This window comes from Carassius gibelio, chromosome B22 (assembly GCF_023724105.1).
Source record: "Carassius gibelio isolate Cgi1373 ecotype wild population from Czech Republic chromosome B22, carGib1.2-hapl.c, whole genome shotgun sequence".
In the NCBI taxonomy this organism is placed as follows: domain Eukaryota; kingdom Metazoa; phylum Chordata; class Actinopteri; order Cypriniformes; family Cyprinidae; genus Carassius; species Carassius gibelio.
Genome location: NC_068417.1, coordinates 5,139,388 through 5,164,563, shown reverse-complemented (window position 1 = coordinate 5,164,563; position 25,176 = coordinate 5,139,388). Strand labels below are relative to the sequence as shown.

Genomic DNA, 25,176 nt, shown 5'->3' with positions numbered 1-25,176 from the left:
AGAGACACTAGGAACTTGTGGCAGGGGATACAGACCATTACGGACTACAAGCCCCCACCAAGGACCTGGTGGGAAAAACTCCTTTTTGTGGAAGCGTTCTCCACACAACAACAAGCAGAAACACGACAACTAAACTCTAAACATTCACAGCATTTTATTATAATAGGGTTTACAGTGTATGGTAACAGACACTTAAAAATATATGTTTTATTGAACTAAAAAATATTAAGTTACTTTGACTTAAACATTTCGATGTTTTTAAAGTGTGTGTATGACAGTCCCAGTCATAGTTGTTTGTCCTGCTCGCTATCTGAAAAGAAAAATCATACCAATATGCTGATTTGCTGCTCAAGCATCAAAGTTCATTAAGTTCATTTGCTGACCATTTAGATTCATTAATAAAACTAAATGGCCATTGCTTGGATTTAATTTATATCCAAATGAAATCCTGAATGACACACTACACACTGTGCATACTGTACTCTAGATACTCAACTGTCTGGTGTATGAATATTATAAGATTATTTTATCAACATCTGAGTCTGAGCTCTCCGTTGTGAGGAAAGCTGACAGTTGACTCATGAAGTGTTTGTCTGTTTAAGTCGAGCATTATCCAGAGAAGATCTTGACTTCACTGATGATTAGCTGTTGTTCTTACACCTTCACCAGAGAAAACATCTGGACTCAGACAACTAGACTCCAAGATCAACAAGCAGAAAACAGAGATGATAACACTGAACACCTCAAACCCCTCAGCAATTAAAGTACAGGAGCAGACCTCTGTAGAAATGAGGAGTTTGTAGACCTGGGCTTCATCATTAGACATGATGGAGGACAGACAATGACATCAAGAGACGCATTAGCAAGAGCAGAAACAGCTTTATAACACTGAACAATATGTGGAGGTCCAACACTAGAATGACTCTGTATCAGAGCTGTGTCCTTTCCACCTTACTTTACAGATCTGAATGTTAGAGAACGACAGAAGCACTTTAACTAACTATCAACTTTCCACATGATGAACCTCCAGAATCCTGCAGATCTTCTGCTCCAAAACATCTCTGACCAACAACTATCATGCGGCGCAATTAAGAAAGTACAGCACTTTTAGAAATATATTAACTGAGAAAAATACAAATAAAATAAATAAAGAAATACCTGCTGTACATATAATGGGAACATTTCTGTTATTATGCATTAGCTATTTATGCTTTATGTTTCATGTCTACAAGTTAGCCTATATTTAAAACAGTTTAATAATACTTAAAACAGACAAGTCAACTTTTCACTTGTTTTTAACTCTATGTGGCATTTTATTTACATGAAAATATAAAAGTGTTAAAAAGACTAAATGTGTTTGAGTATTTAGAGGAGAGTGAAAGACACAAATGCTGTTAACTTGTGAAAATGTTTAGTTGATTTGATGAAGGAGAGACTCCATCCACAGAACAAAGACTATATACTGGATATATGTACATTAACAACAGACACACAACTAAATATAAAGTAAAATAGAATAACAATGTGTATAAAACATGAGATAAGTTTCACACATTGTAGATTTGCTTTATATCTTTTGACACATTTAAGTGCTGCACTTGACAATCACATTTAAACATCTGAATCATTATGAATGAGTTTAATAGAAATATTATTAAACTGAAGAGCCAGACAGACTCATCTGAGCTTCTTCCTCCTCTGTTCCAGCTTTACATTAAACACAATGATCATCTGCTTGAATACTAAAGCAACATTAATCATTCAATATCATGTTTCTAACACACATGCTGCATTATTTGATTGTAAAGTCTGAGTCTCTTCACCTGTATGGATCACATTTACACATTTATCACACATTTATTTCTCCTCATAGACACAGTAGTGAAGCTCTTCTGTGGATCTTCAGCTGATGTTTACTGCTCCTCTCAAGATCACTTCACATACATCATCGTTTCGAGGAAAAAAAACTCAATTTTCTCCTCTCAAGACAACTTCACTTCATGATACACATACGAATACTGAACTCAATCTGTAAGGTGGAACAGCAAAAAAGATAATCACAGTTCAGTGGAACAAAGTACAAATTAATTACTATATTTTAGTTACATTATTATTTTTAAATCATATTTTGTAATCAGATCAAAACTGACTATACCTGATTTTGAATACATAGTTATGAAATAATATTTGTGTTTTAAATAGAATACACTTAGAACATGATTTCCTTTCAGTCAATATAAAGAGAAACACACACTAACGAGTTTACACCAAATATTATAAATGACAAGAACAAACACAAATGTGATTTAGTCTTAAAACACAAATCTTTCAGTTTAATGTGTCACTAGTTAAAGCTGTTTGTCTCTAGTTTAAACATGTTTGTGTTGGTCTCAGTAAATAAGTGAAATGATTGCACAGCTCGCTGGAATACTGGATTCTGATTGGTCAGTGGTGACATTCGGAGGTGTGTTATTCATTAGGTGTGTGTCATTAGCAGCAGAATAACACACAGTCATACGGTATTTGAGTCGGGTGTTTCTTTGACTTCTCTCGTATCACAGCACCGCGCTCTCACTCGTTTCATTCAAACACAACTGCTATTAGCTTGTGCCTCAGTTACTGACTGGATTTACCCTCAAACCAAACCGCAGGAGATTCCTGTTAATAGTAGACTTGAGGAGACATTGTTCAAAGTGTGTCTTGTTGTTCAAGTTGTTGCTAACTGAGCAGAAGTGTTTAGCTGAATCTAAATTGTGTCTAATTCTTCACTTGTGTGTCAAGAAAGCATATAATACGTGTGATAATGCAGATGCAGCCGGATGTTATCACATAATAAGTCTCTTCAGGAGGACACAAGTCCTGATCACCCTGTCGGGTTTATTCTGTGATAACAAGCGGCTGGAGCTACATTATCTCTTACAGAAAGTAAGTGTAAAGTAATGTGACGTGTTGCTTGTCAAAGTAAAAACACACAAGAGACAGAGACATTGATCATGTGATGCTGGACGACTGTGAGCTGAAGCTGAATCTGCTCTGATTTTACCAGCGTTTTCCTACAATCTGAACAAATCTATTTCAAACTCTAATGATTCACTATTACTGATCTCATTAATAAAGCAGCTGTTGCTGTAGAAAGCTGTGACAGTCTGCTTTTCTTCTCTTTCCCTCCTTTGTGTTCAACATTTTTATCAACTTTACATTTCATTCTGACACAAACCCTTTGAAATAAAGCTTGATGATCATTTGATCAACTCTTTTCACTAATATCTGAAAGTATATATTTGTTCACATATCAGAGGTAAATGAATCTCTTTAATATCACAAAGTGAAGTTTACTCACCTCAGTTCACAGTTTGAGTCTCGTAGCACATCAATGAGCTTCTGCTTTGAGTTTCCAATCTTATTACCTCTCAGATCAATCTCTTTTAGAAACTGCAGAGCTTTTGTGTTTGTCAAAGACTGAGTTAAAGAAGAAACATCTGTAATGTCACAGTCATAAAGACTAGAAAGAGACAAACAGAGGAAGAGAGATCATCTTACAAACAAATCATTAAGATGAAGAATCTTTCACAAATATAATGTGAACACATTCATCATGAGATATTGAGTATAAAGTGTTTTGTTCAACTCTTATGTGCTGTTCGTTTGGGGACGACACTCGTGCTGTTTGGGCTCTCCAGAGAACACAGCCAACAAAACGACATTTTGTTACAAAATGTGTCATTTAGGGATGTCAACGATTAATCGATGATCGATTAATTGTCGATAAGAGATGCAATCGATTAAGGCTATCGATGGTCGGTTAACCGATTCAATGTTGGGCTGCGTGCGGCTCATGCGCACTCAACACGTGCGAGCGGCTGTGAGTGACGGTGACGATATATAAAAGCATCATCATTCATTCACAATGTACAAATTAAGCTTTTAATGTGATTTAAACTTTAAAGTACATTAAAATAGAAACAACATAAAAGTTCTTCAACATTAAATGCAATAGAAATGTAGTTACTAATCATTTCATCAGATAACTGTTTTATATCGTGCGCTTTGCAGGGCTGCGGGACACAGTGACAGGACAGGTAGTCTATTCATTCCTACAACTTGTTAATTCATTCCTACGAATTATTAATGTGGCAATTGTCCATGTTTCATTAATTTTGTTCCCTAAATAACCCATGATTTAAGTGAAATAAGGGAACAAATTAATAAATCGAACGAATTCTTAATTCATGAAATCTTTAATTTCCCTTCCCATGTTTACCACAGTAAGAGATGCGAAAACAGTTATTAAAAGCGAAAGATAATAAAATAAACCTGGGAAATTAGAGGGTTAGACTATGAAGATTTAGGAAAAGAAACAATGCCTAAATATACTGAATTTGTGGAAATTCGTGACCAACCGGCAAACCAGAACAAAGCCGCGTAAATGAAGACTATGGGGTCCAAAAGCATGGTCACGATCTAACATTTTCCAGTTAACCTATTATTCCTCTAATAAACAAAGCTTTTATACCACACTTGTCATAATCAGATCTTATCATTTCTAAATAAATAATTGCTGGATTCAAAACAGCGATTAATAGGCGCTGTGACCGACACATTCCTGGAGCATTCACTGCTGTCACTAAACGGTGACGCCGAGCATCGTTCACAAGTTTCTGCATGGACCTGACTAGGGCACAGGTTCTAAGCCCTGGGACAAAATGGGATGATTTAAGGAAAATTTATAGCCTACTAAGTAATAGGACCAACATAAAAATAACAATTTGTTTTCATGTTTTTTTTTTTTTTTTTTTTTTTTAAATAGGCTATGCGAAATATATCCGACTTAAATAATTAAGATTAACCGATTTAAAACAGAAGTGTGGGCGCTCCATAAGTTCACAAAAAAAAAAAAAAGGATGACAACGCATTCTGTTTGTTTGCTTTATTTTACAAGAGCACAAATCTTCTGTTTTTATTGTGAGTGTGAACAAATGAAAGTAAACACTTTTGCGGAAAATATATATATTTTTTTAATGTCTCAGCTGTTTCGATCGCGCTGGAGCCTGCTGCACACGTATATTCTAGCGATTCAAACTTACATCGCAGTCTGTTCATTATCAAAATAAAATGTCAACTAAACATTAAAAGGTTACACTGGTCAGTTTAAATAGACCGTAGTATACCGGTCCACTATTATGCCAAGGACGTTTTTGCTCATATGAAGAGGATCATCTTTTCCGTCTATATGCGAATGCAAGCCTAGTTTACATTATAAATAATAGTTTAACATTCAAATACATTGCGAATATGGAAACATTTCAATTTGTGCCGAATGAGACATGAGCAATAACCTCCAAATAAATCTAGCCAAAGCCGCGCTCGCTCATCCTCGTCTGCACGCATGCACTGTCACGATCTAATGCGCTGTATGCCGGATTTTTAAAAATCTGACATTTTCTAGGACAGAATCCAGCAGGATCAAATTAATGTGAGCAACTGTGTTTTGGTGCAGCAGCGCCGATGTAGTTCACTTAATGTGCAGCGCAGTCACACGCGCTCCACATTTGGGATAATTTTATACAATAATGTCAGTTGAAAACATTGCAATTGTGCTTTAAAATACAACAACGAGCACCACAAAACCATTTAAAGATGCGCGTTCAGCGTTCTCCGTGCGGGATTGGAAACTGTCAACAAAGTAAAATGACCTCAAAAGTATGGCGCGCTCTCTTCATTTTATCAAATGATCATAATCGCATCTATTCATTTTATAATCCTGCTACTAGCATTTTATTCAGACTAAAACCTCTTTAATTCAAGTGAGAAAGCGTTTTGTGTGTGTGGCTTTTGCACATCCTGTCATACCGCTGACTGCGTGCCTGCAATAGACGCATTTTGCAGTATTATGGTTAACGATTAATCGATTAATTGATCGTTAATTTAAACGACGATCGATCATGGAAATAATCGAAATTTGACATCCCTAGTGTCATTTATTAATGTTTTTACACTACATTTATTTAGTTTTTTTTGAAGGATTTATGATATTTTGTAAATGTATAAAATGTATTAATTAAAAATATATTTTTTAATAGATTTTTATATAAAAAGAATATAATTTTATATATAAAGAATAGCACCAAGTGTTGACAACCGTACAAAGTCTCATGTCATTTAGATAAAGGGAACATTTGTTTTTATTTCAGCAAACATCATTTGGGGTCTCAAAAGACCTTGAACAGCACATAAGAGTTAAACAAAGTGATTTTCATCATTTTGATTCTTGTCTGTGAATGTTACTGACCTCAATCTCTCCAGTTTACAGCGTGAATCCTTCAGTACGTCACATAAGTGATTCACTCCAGTGTTTTTTATTTGATTCCCGCTCAGGTTGAGTTCTCTCAGGTGTGATGGGTTTGATTTCAGAGCTGAAGTCAGGATGAGACACTGTTTCTCTGTCATACTGCATCTCCACAGACTGAAGACAGAAAGAGAAAACACAATGAATCAGACACGTTATGTTCATGTGTGAATAATTCATCATGTGTTAACATCATACAGTTCAATAAATGAAATGTTGCTAAAACCTGAAAACAAAATAAATAATTACACAGCCATAAAAAACTAGGATATTGAGTATATGAGTTACATTTTAAGTCTAGAGAATCTTTAGTTAGGAGAAGGAAAGTGACTCGGATGAAAAATCAAGATTAGAAATACATTATGTGCACAGATAAATCATTTCAGCGCTGCAATATTCCAGAAAAAATAATAACTGTCAACTTTAATTTCATGGTGACTTTCTGAAAGTAAACAGTAATCTTTAATCTGACTGTAACTGCTGTAGAGTATAATGATACTAACTGTAGTTTCTCCAGCTTGAATTGTGTGTTCATCAGTAGATCACTGAGGTGTTTCACTCCAGAGTCTCCTAGTAGTTCATTCCAGCTCAGGTTCAGTTCTCTCAGGTGTGATGGGTTTGATTTCAGAGCTGAAGTCAGGATGAGACACTGTTTCTCTGTAATGCTGCATCTCCACAGACTGAAGACAGAAAGAGAAAACACAATGAATCAGACACGTTATGTTCATGTGGGAGTAATTCATCATGTGTTAACAACATACAGTGCAATAAATAAAACACTGCCAAAAAACTTATTATATGACCATAAACAAAAACAGAAGAAAAAAGATGAACAAAGTAGACACAGGATGAACTACAGAACTACTTAAAATAACATTAAATGTGAGAAATCAAGAAAGTTTCTGTTTCTGAATTACAATTTATTTAAATATATTTTTTACTTTTTTTGCTACTGTCATTCTTTACTGTACATGTCTGAGTGAATAAAAATATTATAAAAAATAATAATTTGGTCCATTAATGAACTGGATTACTGTGATCTCCGGTGACTGACTGAGATGAGACCCTCGAGCAAGAACTGAACCACAACTGCAGGTGTGTGTGTGTGAGAGTGTGTGTGTATGAGAGTGAGTGTGTGTGTGTGTTCACTGTGTGTGTGTGTGTGTGTGTGTGTGTTCAAGGTGTGTGTGAGAGAGAGAGTGTGTGTGTGTTTGTGTGTGTGTGTGTGTGTGTGTTCAAGGTGTGTGTGAGAGAGAGAGTGTGTGTGTGTTTGTGTGTGTGTGTGTGTGTGTGTTCAAGGTGTGTGTGAGAGAGAAAGAGAGTGTGTGTGTGTGTGTGTGTGTGTGTGTTAAATCCAGATGTTCAGAGTATGGGACACTAGACTTGGCCACACGTCACATCCTTTCCTTTCCTTTTCCTGAAAGTAAACAGTAATCTTTAATCTGACTGTAAGTGCTGTAGAGTATAATGATACTAACTGTAGTTTCTCCAGCTTGAATTGTGTGTTCATCAGTAGATCACTGAGGTGTTTCACTCCAGAGTCTCCTAGTAGTTCATTCCTGCTCAGGTTCAGTTCTCTCAGGTGTGATGGGTTTGATTTCAGAGCTGAAGTCAGGATGAGACACTGTTTCTCTGTAATACTGCAATCACACAGACTGAAGACAGAAAGAGAAAACACAATGAATCAGACACGTTATGTTCATGTGTGAGTTAAATTAATATTGAGTAAACATCATACAGTGAAATAAATGAAATGTTGCTAAAACCTGAAAACATGACCATAAACAAAAACAGAAGAAAAAAGATGAACAAAGTAGACACAGGATGAACTACAGAACTACATAAAATAACATTAAATGTGAGAATTTAGTTTAAATGTGAGAAATCAAGAAAATTCTGTTTCTGAATTACAATTAGGGATTCTCCGGTTGAAAGGCCATAAATCGGACGGTTTGCACTTAAAAAACGCAATCGGCTTTTGGCCGGTTTTTGGTCTTTTTTTCGACCGATTTTTCCGGAAGTACGCCCGCATGCACAGTTGTAATCATTCGCTATCATGTCATTTGTGTGGAAGTATTTCATCTCGGTTACGTATGTAACCTTGGTTCCCTGAATAGGGAACGAGATGCTGCGGTGACGTCACCACGTATGGGAACACCTCCGGTGTGACGAATGTCTGAAGCCCTATACCATCCCGCCAATCCTATTGGCCAAATGGCGCATAGCACCACCCTACGCATGCGCACGCATGATATACCTGGGTGCAGCGCGCCATTTCGCTCAGATTTCATGACTGAAGATGAAGAAATTATCAAGGTACGGAACGGCCAGAACCGCAGCATCTCGTTCCCTATTCAGGGAACCAAGGTTACATACGTAACCGAGATGTTCCCTATCATAGGTCACTTCGATGCTGCGGTGACGTCACCACGTATGGGAACGATATACCAAAACGCCTGACGTACCTGATAACTGAGATCCGAGGAAGCATCTGCTCAAGCGGAGAGAACCCGGGAGCCAGGAGCCATCCTCACATCCAGACTGTAGGACTTGATAAAAATGCTCGGTGAGGACCATCCTGCCGCAGCACAGATATCATCCATAGAAGATCCACTGAGAAAAGCTTGAGAAGAAGCCACAGCTCAAGTGGAATGAGCCTCAATTCCTAAGGGCGAAGCGAGTCCGCGCGCCTCATAGGCCAAAGAAATTGCCTCCACCAGCCAATGGGACATGCACTGCTTTGTAACCGCATGGCCCTTACTTTTATGTCCAAAACAGACAAACAGCTGGTCAGATTCATGCCAAGGGGCTGTACGATCCACATAAGTCTTTAAAGCTCTCACAGGGCAAAGACTTAGATCTCTTGATCCAGCCTCAGCAGGTGAAAAAGCTTCCAGGAACACTTGCTGAAAGCGAAAGAGGTTAGATGCGACCTAGGAACATAGTTAGGCCTGGGCCGCAGCAGCACCTTCACAGAGCCCGGTGCAAATTCCATGCATGAGGGTGAAACAGAAAGAGCCTGTAAATTCCCAACTCTCTTGAGGGAGGATAAAGCCATGAGAAGAAATGTCTTCAGTGTCAAGAATTTATCCGATACGGGCTCCAAGGGCTCAAACGGATGCCCTGATAAACCTAGCAACACAATGGATAAACCCCATGAAGGAACTCGCACAGGGCGGAAAGGCCTCAGCCGTCGCGCACGCTGTACGAAACGAGAAACTAGTGGATGACGCCTCATAGAGGCACCGCCTATGTATTCGTGGTAAGCTGAAATGGCTGCCACGTAAACCTTAAAAGTGGCTGGTGTTACGCCATCCGAAAAACAATCCTGGAGGAACTCCAGCACTGAAGCCACTGGGCAGTAAACTGGATCCACATTACGATTGCCACACCAGGCTGTAATCAGTCTCCACTTGAAAGCATATAAGCGTCTCGTAGAAGCTGCTCTAGAATTCAATATAGTCTCAGTGGTTTCAACAGAAAGACCGGGACATACTAACGCACTCCGCTCAGTGGCCACGCCCACAGTTTCCACAGATCCGGCCTCGGGTGCCAAATCAGCCCCTGTGCTTGTGATAATAAATCCTGTCTGAGGGGAATCTCCACGGAGAGCCCGCTAGCAGACTGATCAGATCCGCAAACCACGGCTGCGTGTGCCATCGCGGAGCCACCAGCAGCAGCTGTTCCACTCTGTCCCGCCGTATTCTGCATAATACCGCTGGGATCAAACGAATCGGAGGAAAAGCATACAGACTGGTCCTGGGCCAGCTGTGAGCTAATGCATCCACGCCCAGGGGCGATGGGGGGCATAGGGAGAACCATAGCGGGCAATGCGTAGTCATGTTTGACGCGAATAAATCCACTTTCGCTTTGCCGAATATCCACCATAAAAGATTCACCGTCTGGAGGTGTAATCTCCATTCTCCCTGTTCCAGAGCCTGTCTGGATAGCATATCCGCTCCGAAGTTCAAACGTCCGGGGACATGAACAACTCGGATCGACAGAAATTTTCTCTGAGACCAGAGAAGAACATGTCTCGCCAGCCTGCACAGGGGGCGAGAGCGTAATCCTTCCTAATGATTCAGGTATGAGACAACGCTGTGTTGTCTGATCTGAGCAGCATAAGACGGCCGATCAGCAGATTCGCGAATTACTGGAGAGCCAGAAAACTGCCAGTAATTCCAACCGGTTTATATACCAACTGCGTTGTGCAGCTGTCCACACTCCATGGGCTGGTAGCCCTTGACAAACAGCTCCCCAACCGGTCAAAGACACATCCGTCGTGACGGTCTCTGGGAAAGCTCAAATCCCCAGCCGAACCCCGGTAGGAGAAACTCGGTTGGCATCCATAGTTTTAACGACATCACACAACTCCGTGTCACCGAAATCGTCGGATGCGGAAGACAACGGGGTGAAATATTTCGTCTTTCCGCCCACTTTTCCACTGAAAAGGGCGCATGTGAAGTAACCCCAGACAAATTACGGGGAATGCCGCTGCCAATCGTCCAAGTGGTTAACAGACGGACGCCCTGGAGCCGCAACGGGGCCAGAGCTACATCCATGCATTGAGAAGTACGGGGTCTACGACTTCTATAGCCCCTTTGCTCAGCAGAGTTGACATCTCCTGTCACAACACTGCTATTACCATCAGTCTACCACCGTGGAAAGAATTCAGCGGAAAGAGGCGGGCCTCTAAAAAGCGAATTGGTGTATCCGTGACAATTGTGCGTAACACCCATTGAGAAATGCCGGGCAAGCGTTACACGCGACCCAAAACGATACTAGCAGTCTCAAATTTCCGCTTTCTGCAACGCTGTCATACACATAATGTCCGTGCACGGAAAAGCCTGCGGCATTCGTGCACAGGGGAAGTGTATGCATAAGAGCTATTGCGTCCCGTTGTGTATAATCCTGAACGTGTCCACGGCAGGAATTAGACCAACGAATTGAACATCAGGCTCTGCCGCTAACTAAAACGGCGGCTGTGCGAGCCGTCATAAACGGGTCGTCTGTGTAAGACCCTTGAATCACCCCTCAAAATCTGAAAGCTGGATTGCGCAGTGTCTGAGGGATTATTAGTTATTATTTACGCCTGGCGTCACAGCCCGATCCAATGCTGCTCGAAGCGCTGTTTGCTGCGAGACAGTCAATGTTAGAGCGTAGGGACTGCAGTGAGAGTGTTGGATGCGCATTAGCGGTCCAACAGCACTCTATAGTGGAGGGCACAGTCCCTGGCGAACATGAAGTAAAGCGCATGCGTAAACTCGCTGCGTTTCATTGTGTATAATCCTGAAGCGTATCCACGGCAGGATTTAATTCACCAAGATAAAAATCGGGCCACGTCGCCATTGCGAGAACGTGGCGGCTGTATGAGCAGTCATAAACTGGCCATCTTTGCCAGCCTTTTTTGCCGCCCCTCAAACTCTGAAGGCTGGATTGTGCAGAGTGTCTGAGGGGGCGCTCAAATGATAACTCAATCCAATGATGCTCGAGGTGCCTTTGCTGCGAGACAGTCAATGTTAGAGCGTGGGGACTGCAGTGAAAGGGTTGGATGTGCATTAGCAGTCCAACAGCACTCTCTAGTGGAGGGCACAGACCCTGGCAAACATAGAAGGAAAGCGCAAGCGTCAAACTCGCCGCGTTTCGTTGTGTATAATCCTGAAGCGTTCACGGCAGGATTTAATCCAACAAGATAACAGTAGGCCACGCCGCTAGCGAGAACGTGGCAGCTGTGTGAGCCATCATAACTGGCCATATCCGCCAGTCTCTCGTGGCGTCCCTCAGACTCTGAAGGCTGAATAGTGCAGAGTGTCTGAGGGGGCGCTCAAATGATAGCTCAATCCAATGATGCTCGAGGTGCCTTTGCTGCGAGACAGTCAATGTTAGAGCGTGGGGACTGCAGTGAAAGGGTTGGATGTGCATTAGCAGTCCAACAGCACTCTCTAGTGGAGGGCACAGACCCTGGCAAACATGAAGTAAAGCGCATGCGTCAAACTCGCTGCGTTTCGTTGTGTATAATCCTGAAGCATGTTCATGGCAGGATTTAATACAACAAGAAAACATTAGGCCACGCCGCTAGCGAGAACGCGGCAGCTGTGTGAGCCGTCATAAACTGGCCATATTCGCCAGTCTCTCGTGGCGTCCATCAGACTCTGAAGGCTGGATAGTGCAGAGTGTCTGAGGGGGCGCTCCAATAACAGCTCAGTTCAGTGACGCTCGAAGTGCTTGTGCTGCGAGACAGTCAATGTTAGAGCGTGGGGACTGCAGTGAGAGGGTTGGATGTGCATTAGCAGTCCAACAGCACTCTTCAGTGGAGGGCACAGACCCCGGCAAACATAGAAGGAAATGCATGCGTCAAACTCGCTGTGTTTCGTTGTGTATAATCCTGAAGCGTGTCCACGGCAGGATTTAATCCAACAAGATAAACATAGGGCCACGCCGCTAGCGAGAACGCGGCAGCTGTGTGAGCCGTCATAAACTGGCCAAATTCGCCAGTCTCTTGTGCCGTCCCTCAAACTCTGAAGACTGAATTGTGCAGTGTCTGAGGGGCGCTCAAATAACAGCTCAGTTCAGTGACGCTCGAAGTGCTTGTGCTGCGAGACAGTCAATGTTAGAGCGTGGGGGAAGAACGAGAGGCTTCTCGTAAAGAACCGAAATAAGAGAATGAAATTTTTCCGAAATAGACACGACTCGATACGTCTAGACGAGACTAGGTCGCGGCGGAGTTTGGCGCGATCCGTTCGGCTAGAGAGGTAGTCAAACGGCATCGCTATATAATAGCATGTCACTTAATCGTGGCAAAAACCCGCGCCGTTCGTGATATGCGCTGATAAGGCTGCTTCCAGGACCTCGAACCTCTTGGTGGAGGTCCGTGAGAAGGGTAGTTTATCCACCGCGTGGATAGCCACATAATAGCACACTGAGAAAGGGGAAGCGCGTTTCTCCTGTCCGCTCGGAGGGAGAGAACCGCTTATGCCGGTCAGAGCCTACTCTGAGTAGAAGCTGCGGTTAGACAACATAGTATAAAGCAAAACTGCTCTGATTAACGCGCTCGAGTAGGGGAGAGCGAGCAAGTGGAAACTCCAGTGCATCACTGTACTCATAGTCAAGCCGCACATATCGCCCCTAACCAACACCTCGTGCGGGGCCTCGGCGACCGCAGAAGCGAACGGTGGGGGTTAGACGCGAGGCGACTGAAGAAATAGACTCCAGAGCGCGGATACTTTTCTTATTTTACCATAGCCGTAGGCTATCACAGAGAGAACATGAGAGAGGCTGCAAACGAATCTCTCATGAGTGCCTCCCTGTGATAAACCCATATACGGCTCTTACCTTTCGTTGACTCATCGCGTCCGCGAAAGAGGAGTTAACACTGCTCGAAGAAAATCGCTGGAGAACGCGAGATGATAGGGCACAGATGATTCGCTATTCCTGAAGGAATGAAATCTGAGCGAAATGGCGCGCTGCACCCAGGTATATCATGCGTGCGCATGCGTAGGGTGGTGCTATGCGCCATTTGGCCAATAGGATTGGCGGGATGGTATAGGGCTTCAGACATTCGTCACACCGGAGGTGTTCCCATACGTGGTGACGTCACCGCAGCATCGAAGTGACCTATGATAGGGAACGAAATCTGTTCGCAGGACACGGACAGCCAATCAGCGCCGGAAGTGCAGAGCTACACGTCTGAAGCACAGATAACAGGAAGCCAACAGCCGACTGAACAAAATAAGAGTCCCTTTATCGTGAGTGTATCTGTACCTGTCCGCGCCCTGCACAAGAGGAGACAGTGAAGGATGTTCAGATCAACTTCTCGCGTGTTGGATGAGAAACCAAACAGACTAACTGTGACAAAACTGAAATGTTTGTTGTTGTTTTTTTGTAAAGTAGAGCTTGCAAAAAAATGTTTAATTCATCCAATTAAAAAAAAAAATAGGGTAATGATGGACATCTATATTTTTTAACTTGAGACAATAGTTATTTATTTTTCCAAGTAAAAAAAAAAAAAAAAAAAAAAAAATTATATATATATATATATATATATATATATATATATATATATATATATATATATATATATATGTGAATATTTACCATGACACTTTGCATCTTTGTTTTATTCGCACCAACATTATTTGATTTTAACAGTTTGGAATAATGCGTTTATATAGCATACTTTTATTTAGTCTCACTGGTAAAGACCTTTTTTTAAAACCAAACTTAAAAACTAAAATACTGAATGCTGATTAAGAAACATCTTATTGAATGTGTGTTGATTGTGTTGTTTGATTGTAGAACTATGCAGTTGTTGCCTTTAATTTCACATGGTTACAGTCAGGGTTCTAAATTAACTTTTTTGATCACCAGCCAATGTGGCTGGTAACTTTCTAAAGTTACCAGCCAATCAGAATTTCCACTAGCCATTTTTTTTTTCCGGTAAAAATAACAAATTATGAGTGCCACTAAATGCATTTGATCATTTTATTAACATTGTTGGCATGAAAAACATCAGTTTATAAACCGTACTCACGAATTCATAAACTGTTACCTTGGTTTAACAAATTGTGCCCACGAATTTCCAATCCGTGCGCTCAGTTTTTGTAAACCGTACCCTCAGTTTTTGAATCCGTACCCACAAATTCATAATCCGTGCGCCCACTTTCGCAATCCGTTCCCACGGATCTGTAAACCGTACTCACGGATTCATGCAGCAAGCTCCTGTTAACATACAGTTTTATTGAATATTATTATGTGGAATAGGTTTAATAATAATAAAGCAATAATCTTATAATAGCAACTGATTATTATTGTAAAATAAACCTGGCATTGTGACTAACTCTGGAGTAAATTTTTCCTGTTTTTTCCTGTTCCTGTTGTAAATTGTTTTGGATAAAAGATTCTTATGCATAACCTGTATAATAATATATAATAATGATAAAAATAAAAATAAAGTTATTTTTATCATTTTAATTTGTAGGCTAAATAAATGTTCACAAGAAAATAATTCATGAATTGCTTTATTTTTAAATAAACTTTGACAGTTTTGTAAATGCTTGTGTACAATTCTTTCTTAACATGCATGAAGACTTATTTTTCTGATTTTATTATACTAAGCTCCATCCACCCCACCTGCCGGAGTTAGATGCATGTTTCACTGTTAATGTTATTAATAAATAATGAGGCCGAAAATAACATTGCATTCAGTTAGAGAGAAAAGGAATGAAAACATAACCGGCATATTATTTGTTTTGTATTGCTTTTTACCCTTATTTTCTTTTTAGCGTTTTTTTTTTTTGGTCATAAAACACAGGCGGCTGTGTCTTATCCAATCACTATTAAAATAAACGCTAAAAAGAAGACTATTTGTGAATGCTGATCGTGGACTCATTGGATACTATGAAAAATAATGTTTAATAAACAGAAATGAATCTGCCGGTGGGGGCGGAGCTACAAATGCGTGTCAGTTTACAAATACAAATCCGAGGGAATGGATTGTGAAAGTGTGCGCACGGATTATGAATTTGTGGGTACAGATTTAAAAAACCGAGGGTACGGTTTACAAAATCTGAGTGCACGGATTGGGAATTCGTGGGCACGGTTTGTTAATCCGTGGGTACAATTTGTTAAACCGAGGGAACAGTTTATGAATTTGTGAGTACGGTTTATAAACTGAGGGGACGGATTGCAAAACCGTCGTCACGGATTGATTTTTTTTCTCCTACAGGTGACGTGCGGGGCTCTCCGTAATATCCTCATCCCCTGCCTCGTTCCTCTTTTTGCCCCCAGAAATATGTCCCAACCACCGCCACATTTAGTTTAATCTTAATTTTTTTCTTTAATAGCTAACTCCCTCCTCTTTCAGTCTATGCTCCCTGCTCTGGCTCTATTCGTTCTTCTTCCTTGTGTTTTCTGATGGACGCTATTCGTTTCCATGTTTTTTCGCGCTGGTTTCACTGCAAACTGCGTGCAGCCAATGAGCATATGAAACGTCATCACGTAGCATTACAGCACAGTGTTCGTGGGAAATGTAGGAAGTGCTGCCAGGGGGATAAATGACCAAGAACAGAACCTCATGTCATGCATCACCAGCCAAACTGGCTAGTAAGTTTTAATTAACACCCGCCAAAATGAATTTTAACCCGCATTTGGCGGGTTGGCGGTTGTTATTTTAGAACCCTGGTTACAGTTAATCTTTTATTTAAGGCCAGTTCTCTGTAGTTTCAACACAATTCAGAAACAAAAGCTAAATGCTGAGGTCTGTATCTATGTTTGTATTGAATGTAGTCTACTTACTGTGCAGTTACTGCCGTTAATTTCAGATGGTTACGGTTATTGTTTTCAATAGTCAAAAGCCAATTTGGGCTATTAAATACCAAATAAACAACTTGTTTATGCACACTTTCCTTCTTTCTTATTTGTTGTTTAAAGATTAAAAAAAAAAAAAAAAAAAGCAAATCGGTATCGGCCATGAAAAATCATGATCGTGCATCCCTAATTACAATTTACTTAAAGACATTTGTAACTTTTTTTGCAATTGTCATTCTTTACTGTACAGGTCTGAGTGAACAAAATAATAATAATAATAATAATAATTTGGTCCATTAATGAACTGGATTACTGTGATCTCCGGTGACTGACTGAAATGAGACTGTTGTAAAGACTGTGATAACAAACAATGGACAGTGAATGCTATTGGTGGGCTTTTTAATTGACAGTTGAAACTACGAATCAGTACAGCTTTAGCGTCATCTGAAAGTAGTTCCGCCAAAGGATATAGAAGTGTGTTGCATCAGAAAGTTTAGTGCGGAGCTAATGAGTGTTCTCCAAAGTTTATTTCAAGTGTGTGCGTGCAGCTAGAAGTAAGTTCAAATGTTCTTATCTTTGTTATTAATACATTTGTGTATTGTTGCGGTTTAAGATAATCACAGACTTCACATATTAATGGTAATACTGTATGCGTGTGTACAAAGATTCAGCAATTGCCATTCCTTTGTGTGAATTAATGTGATTATGATAGTTTATGACAGCTGTTTATATGCTTATCAGACCCGTTATGTGGATTATATGCTTATTTGCATGCGTACCTATGAATGCCTCAAGATTAACGTTCTATCATTGCACCGTCATTTGTTTACATAAGACCGCCAGAATGGCGCTAATAATGTTACGGCCGCGGGTTCGAGTCCCGCTCAGAGCAGTCTGTACATAATGTTGATTTATTGTAATTATACATTGAATATAGTTAATCCTATTTAATGCCTTTTGTAACTATATAATATTGTTGTAAATTTTTATTGTTGTAATACTTATTATTGTGTACCTTTTATTTACCATTATTGTGTGTATACTTTCAGAACCACACATACCCACATATCTACAGTGGAGCATAAAAATTAAAGAAGAAACATCAGAGTCATTGCATTCTAACCGGATGTGCCATAGTGATTGCAAACCTTTACTAACAAGCCCCAAATAAATACCTCAAAACAGAGACCCTCGAGCAAGAACTGAACCCCAACTGTTCCTCAGCGCTGCAGGTGTGTGTGTGTGTGTGAGAGAGTGTGCGTGTATCTGTTCACGGTGTGTGTGTGTGTGTTAAATGCAGAGTATGGGACACTATATACTGTTCCTCAGCGCTGCAGGTGTGTGTTTGTGTGTGTGTGTGTGTGTATATGTGTTAAATGCACTAGACTTGGCCACACGTCACATCCTTTCCTTTTCCTGAAAGTGAACAGTAATCTTTAATCTGACTGTAACTGCTGTAGAGTATAATGATACTAACTCTAGTTTCTCCAGCTTGAATTGTGTGTTCATCAGTAGATCACTGAGGTGTTTCACTCCAGAGTCTCCTAGTAGTTTATTCACGCTCAGGATCAGTTCTCTCAGGTGTGATGGGTTTGATTTCAGAGCTGAAGTCAGGATGAGACACTGTTTCTCTGTAATACTGCATCCCCACAGACTGAAGAAAGAGAAACACAATAAATCAGACACGTTATGTTCATGTGTGAGTTAAATTAATATTGAGTAAACATCATACACTGCAATAAATAAAACATTGCCAAAAACCTTATTATATGACCATAAACAAATACAGAAGAAAAAAGATTAAAGTAGATTAAGATACAGCATCAACTACAGAACTATTTAAAAATAATATTAAAACTTAGTGTGTTCATGGTGTGTGTGTGTGGGTGTGTGTGTGTGTGTGTGTGTGTTCACGGTGTGTGTGTACACTGTGTGTGGGTGTGTGTGTGTGTGTGTGTTTTCAAGGTGTGTGTGTGTGTGTTCACGGTGTGTGTGTTCACGGTGTGTGTGTGTGTGTGTGTGTTAAATGCAGAGCACATATTCAGAGTATGGGACACTATATTTGGCCACACGTCACATTCTTTTCTTTCCTTTCCTTTTCCTGAAAGTAAACAGTAATCTTTAATCTGACTGTAACTGCTGTAGAGTATAATGATACTAACTGTAGTTTCTCCAGCTTGAATTGTGTGTTCATCAGTAGATCACTGAGGTGTTTCACTCCAGAGTCTCCTAGTAGTTCATTCCCGCTCAGGTCCAGTTCTCTCAGGTGTGATGGGTTTGATTTCAGAGCTGAAGTCAGGATGAGACACTGTTTCTCTGTCATACTGCAATCACACAGACTGAAGACAGAAAGAGAAAACACAATGAATCAGACACGTTATGTTCATGAAGTCACAGCAGAACAACCTTCATCTATTAAATAACAGCATCTTAATCTACATTGAGAGAAAGAGAGAACATAGAAGAAAACTATTTAATAAAGTCACAATTTCTTGATAAAACAAAAAACAGAGGAAGAGAGTCTGAACACATTTGGATATTTTTCCACAATTTGGTCTTCAAAACAGAAAAACAAATAAGTTGTTCATTTAATCAAATAATTGACACTTCTCATGATTTATGTATATTTGTGCTGATTCTTGATAGAAATACAATTAAGTTTTAATTCCTAACAACCTTGTGTGAAATGTGTTAACATCTTTCATATTTTTTTATTCCTGTCACATTATTCTTATTTCATCTTTTGTCTAAAACTGATCATATTGTCTAAAATAAAAGTCCTGACTGCTGTGTATTTGTGTTTAAACTGATTCTGGTCTGAACATCACTACAACGTAAATGCATTCGCTCGGCTCTGTCCAGTGACTTGATCAGCTTTGCTACACAGATTCAACTTTGCACATTTAAATAAAACTGTAGGTTTGTCTGTGTGTGTAGATGTGAAGTACAGTAATATTTCTCTGAAACAGGTCAGACTGAAGAAGCAATGCCTGCACAGAATAAAGCCCAGTCTGGACCGGTTCTGTTCAGTTGTGTTACACATTCATTAATCTGGTGTTTGATGACAGAGAGATGATATGAACCATCAATAAACACTATGAATATGTTCTGATACAGCAGCACAGAACTATTCTGTTGTGTCCCATTAATAAACACAATGAAAACAGTTCTGTCTCGCTGGATAAAAGAGAAATGTTTGTGTATTTTTGGTATTATTAACTGAAATGATTGGATATTGGGTTGTGTATTTGACCTGCTGTATGAGCAACAAGAAACACCCATTAAAACTTTCAAATGTTTAGATCACACAACAACTAACCTTACAAGTAAAATATACAGTACAGAATATAGACAGATTAACTATACAAAAAAATAATATATGAATATGTATTTATATATATATATATATATATATATATATATATATATATATATATATATATATATAGTCATCCAAAAATATTTTTAATGATATCCGGGTCGCGGTCGTTCGGGTCGTTTGATATAAATATGCCAATTAAACCTTTCTAAGTTATATAGTACTAGACACAGCTTTGATGTTAATGGCTAGTGTGCCTAGTCTTATAAATATCTCTGCCTTGTAAGTTGATCATAATCCACATCAGATCTCAAACAGAAGTTATTTCAAACACTCGCTGCTGTCTGAAAGTGAGTTCTGAGCTATTATTATTAATGTCTTTAACTTTATGAAATGATCCTCGGCACTGATGCTCTCCAGACGCAGAGAAACACCTCCTTCATTCACAACCTCCTCTAACCTAAACTCCTCTTGCCCCAGCAGTAACAGTGGAAACCAGACTGACCCTGCCTTTATGAAATTACACTGAAATATAGAAACATGCATACACATACACACATATACTTTTTTTTTAAATTAGACTTCAATACTCAATACAGCAGAAGTTAGAGACACTTTTAACTGAAGTCTATTCAAAAATTGTATGAATCTATTCTAAGAAGGTTGGAAGCTGTATTAAAGACAAACAATGTTAAACACATTAATAAAATACTGGCTATTTCTAATGTGTTCACATTATTTTCTCCACCCCTGTGCACTTAAAGGGATAGTTCACCCAAAAATGAAAATAACTCCATGATTTACTCACCTTCAAGACATCCTAGATGTATATGAATTTCTTCTTTCAGACAAATATAATCAGAGTTATATTAAACATGTCCTGACTCTTCCAAGCTTTATAACGTGAGGTCGGACTCAAATGAGAATTAAAATGGAGGACTGTAACATTACTAGTCATGTAACATGTGAAATGATGTAAGATACTCACATCAGTGTGTTGAGTGTACAGTGTTTATCCTGCAGTAGAGCAGAGATCTGATTCACTCCTGTGTCTCCATGTTCATGTCTAGAGAGATTCAGCTCTCTCAGGAGTAACGGGTTTTTACCCACAATTCCAGTCACATACTGACAGCCTTCATCTGCAGCAGGACCCAAAAACCTGCAGAAGAGAAGATGAAGCTGGAATCAACTCAATGTGCATTACATCACAAAGCATTTAAAGATTATCAAACATTGTTTGTAACGAAAAGCTCTAGTTCAAGTTTAAACAGTTGAACATTTAAATATACAAATATTTCAAAAAAGTCAAAAGTAAATTAATTAAAAAGAAACTCGTGGGACAAAAGCTCACTAGATCATGATTCTCAAGCATCTGAGGATCTTTCTGGCTTTTAAAAGCAGGAGATGAGGAAAGTTAGCAAAGAGATAACAAGCTTGTGACAGCTAAGCATTCATAGTGATATATTTAGTTGCCGGCTCTTCCTATTATTATGTAGCAGAATTCACCAAACACTGGATTACTGATCCACTAACAGAGAACATGATCAGGGTTCAGACCATCTCTGGATAGTTTTATTTAACTGATGTCTGTAATGATGCAACAGTAATTCTGCTCATTATGCAGGTTCAGACGTGTGTGTGTGTGTGTGTGTGTGTTATCACTGATCCTCTCCTGACAAACATCACATGTTTGTGGTCTGTGATCGATCTGCTGTAGTAGATCTACAGTGTTGTGAATCTGAGCTTGATGGAAATATATGTACAGTGCATTCAGTAGGGCTGTGTATTGCCAAGAATCTAGTTACGATACAGATCACGATACAGATCGTGATATATTTACAGATGTATCTAAATGCCTACATGCCATAATGGATAGTCATCGCATGTATCAGAATAAGGCTATCTATTTGCTCGCACACGAACAGGTCCGTTTCATCTCAGAGACGCATTCTGTCTTTGCGCTTGGCAAATTCCGCCGAGTAAATAGCAAATCCGTCATGGCACGAACACAACTGGCTCTTAAAGGGAATGGAAGATGACACTCTGATTGGTTTATTACATGTTACGCCCAAAAAACACCCATTACTCATTAAGAGAATAGAGACAACCAGTTTAGACCATGCGCCCGGGTGCGCAAACCATTTTTCCATCATTAAAATAGCAAAAGTGGATTTGGACACTCCCTTAGTGCACCTGTGCTGTGCACTTTACACTTTGGTTTAGATCGTCAAAATAGAGCCCATAATCTGCCTTGGGCCTTGGGCCTTGGTATTATAAAGAATAAGATCCTGAATATATTACAGTTGGTTTAATACCTTTATCTCAAATGGTGTCAGAGTTGAATTAATTTAAGTGGGTACAGTATATAAAATATTTGAAAAATATGGATTCAGTACTGTATATAAAACAATAAAGGCATACTCTGAAAAACTAAGCCTTGTGCATTATACTGAATAATGTTCTGTATATTTTACAGTTGGTTTAATCGAGTGCAGCATTAGTTCAGTCAGGCCACGGAGGCATAGGCTGTGACCAGTTGATGCGGTCAGCTGTCAAATCACTCCAAATCACTACCACTCTCCTATTAGACTCGGGACATATATATGTGGCACCACTGCTTGCTTATTATGCTCAACGGCACATAAACCCTACCTCCCTCCCCATTATAAGCATGAGCATATTACTGTGCACCTTCTGGTTGTCGTCTTCTTTGTTTCAGATCACTAAGGCTTTCAAAATCTTAGCTGGCATGCACCTCACTGCTGAGAGACGCTCATCCTCATAACCAGACTACAGGATAGACGTCCTACTGCCACATCCACATGATTATCACTGTTTGCTTTAAAGACATTACTAAAAGTCTTAATTATCATGTATTTCTAAACTCGTGGTTCTGGGGTGTTAATGTTAAAGCTCTTGTAGTTCAATTATTCTCGGAGCAAGAACCCCCATAAGGAACCATACCGCTAAAGATAAATTGTGTTTAATAAACTCAAGTAAACATGCCAAAGTGGTTCCTGTCTAAAAATACATTTATCAAATGCTGTTGTCATTTAATGGATTTATATTATTGCATACTTTAAAAGTTGTAAAGTTATTAGAAAACACACAAAATGGTAATTAAAAAAAAACAGAACTAATAATGGGGATTTTTTTCTGAACATTTAATTATTTCTGCATTATAATGTCCACGTAGTTAAATGGTGAAATTAATTTAAATGTTTTTTTTTTTTATTCCCTAGAAATTAAGTAAATGTTAACTATTGAGGCAACAAACTACTGAACACCAGTACATCCAGTGACTCAAAATGTCTGATTAACCTGTAACTTTTAACACAACTAAACTGTGCTGACATTTATCATCAAAACAACAGCAGCTGCAGCATTTCATCTTTCATGTTTGATCATTTTAAACAACAAATTGTGTACCTTGCTGAATTAGTGAAATAATATGTTATTCTATAATACACTATAATACACATACCATATTTTCTGGACTATAAGTCACACTTTTTTCATAGTTTGGCTGGTCCTGCGACTTATAGTCAGGTGTGACTTATTTATCAAAATTAATTTGACATGAACCGAGAGAAATGAACCAAGAGAAATGAACAAATAGAAAACATTACTGTCTCCAGTCGCGAGATGGCGCTCTATGCTGCACAGTTCTCCTGTAGTCTACACTGAGCAGCATAGAGCGCCCTCTCGCGGCTGGAGATGGTAATGTTTTCTCTTGTTTCTAAATAAATGCGACTTATAGTCCAGTGTGACTTATATATGTTTTTTCCTCATCATGACGTATTTTTGGACTGATGCGACTTATACTCAGGTGCGACTTATAGTCCCAAAAATACGGTACACACAAACACAGAAATTTTAAATATGTATTATTGATTGTGTATTATTTCATCATGTCTCACCTCAGTGTGTTGAGTTGACAGTTTGGATCCTGTAGTAAATCACTGAGCTGCTTCACTCCTGATTCTCCAGGATCATTTCCTGTGAGATCCAGCTCTATCAGGTGTGAAGGGTTTGATCTCAGAGCTGAAGACAGAGCTTTATAACCTTCTTCACTGATACTGCAGTCTGAAAGTCTATGAGAAAATCACAGATTGTCACACAAGTACATGTTCTATAATGAAGAAAATAAAATTATGTACTACAGGGATTTTGGCCTGAATGGACTCTTTTCACAGTAAATCTGGGTAAAACTATATACTGGTGAACTCAAACTACATCAAATGCTATTTTTATTTTTTGCAGTTTTATTTTTCCACAATTATAAACTACAGTTGCAATCAAAATACTGCAGTACTTTCGAAATACAAGCTTTTCTGAAGATCCAGGATAAAATCTAAATTGCATCTATAAGAGTTCAGTTTTAAAAGCCATATATTAAAAGTCATAATGTCAATATATAACCTTATATAATGTATTATTTTTGAGTTATAAGATTTGAATAACAGAGCTATGTCACAATTATTCAACCCTTATTTAACATTGCTGTTTTACTTGGCAGTCTAAAGCCTCCAGGTTTTCATCCAAAATATCTTAAATTGTGTTCCAAAGACGAACAAAGCTTCTACGGGTTTGGAACGACATTCATTTTGGAGTGGAGTATCTCTTATTTGCATGGTGTGGAATAAAAACACAATTATGTCTTAAGAAACTCTATTAAAACAGAATTAGCTTGAGCTTTTACACATACACAGAGTCAACCCATGCATGTGCTGAAGTCAACAGAGATCTCACAACGTTATGGAGAAGCTGTAGAGAATATACAACTGTATTACTTTAGAAAGTCTTTAAAGGCTGTAAGAAGATTTCCAAGACATTAAAAACTCTAAGCCTTATTCCTTATCTTAAAGTATGTCGTACCAGAAAACCTTTTTAGGGTGTTGAAGAAAAAACAATAAACCATATATGGTGACAACACCTCCCTTTATAAATCATGTGAATGTATTATGTCCTCACCGAAATCATGGAAAAAGAAAGTAGTACTGACTGAGAACCCATTCTGTGCTCTCACTAAACAGATCAGCGCTCCTTTTTTTTTTTTTTTTTTTTTTTAACGCTCTCGGTACAGCGCATGGTTTGCCTAATCATCCAGCATAGCCAGATCAGTCATGACACTATAGCCACATTTCAAATGACTTCCTGGCTGCATGCAAAAAATGGCTTCTTTTTATTTTTGTCTTGTTTTTTG

General features: G+C 39.1%; 1 protein-coding gene and 1 long non-coding RNA gene across 4 annotated transcripts in view; one reads left to right on the top strand and one right to left on the bottom strand.

Moving 5' to 3' along the window:
* LOC127987694 (uncharacterized) overlaps window positions 1–25,176 on the bottom strand; it is a 2,462,016-nt gene that overhangs the window by 1,757,783 nt on the left and 679,057 nt on the right. Inside the window, exons 73-76 of the mRNA XM_052590053.1 lie at window positions 18,814–18,990; window positions 18,129–18,305; window positions 7,825–8,001; window positions 6,850–7,026 (exon numbers count right to left, since the gene is read on the bottom strand). Of these exons, the coding sequence (XP_052446013.1) occupies window positions 6,850–7,026; window positions 7,825–8,001; window positions 18,129–18,305; window positions 18,814–18,990 (708 nt within the window). The remainder of the gene's footprint in view (window positions 1–6,849; window positions 7,027–7,824; window positions 8,002–18,128; window positions 18,306–18,813; window positions 18,991–25,176) is intronic.
* The window catches only part of LOC127987792 (uncharacterized), a 338,739-nt gene continuing 330,325 nt past the window's right edge, over window positions 16,763–25,176 (top strand). Inside the window, exons 1-3 of one of the 3 annotated variants that reach the window (XR_008161399.1) lie at window positions 16,774–17,205; window positions 17,701–17,883; window positions 19,621–19,992. This is a non-coding gene — a long non-coding RNA (uncharacterized LOC127987792). Of the gene's footprint in view, window positions 17,206–17,700; window positions 17,884–19,620; window positions 19,993–25,176 lie in introns of those variants that run through there. The other 2 variants (XR_008161398.1, XR_008161397.1) reach the window with 2 other exon arrangements.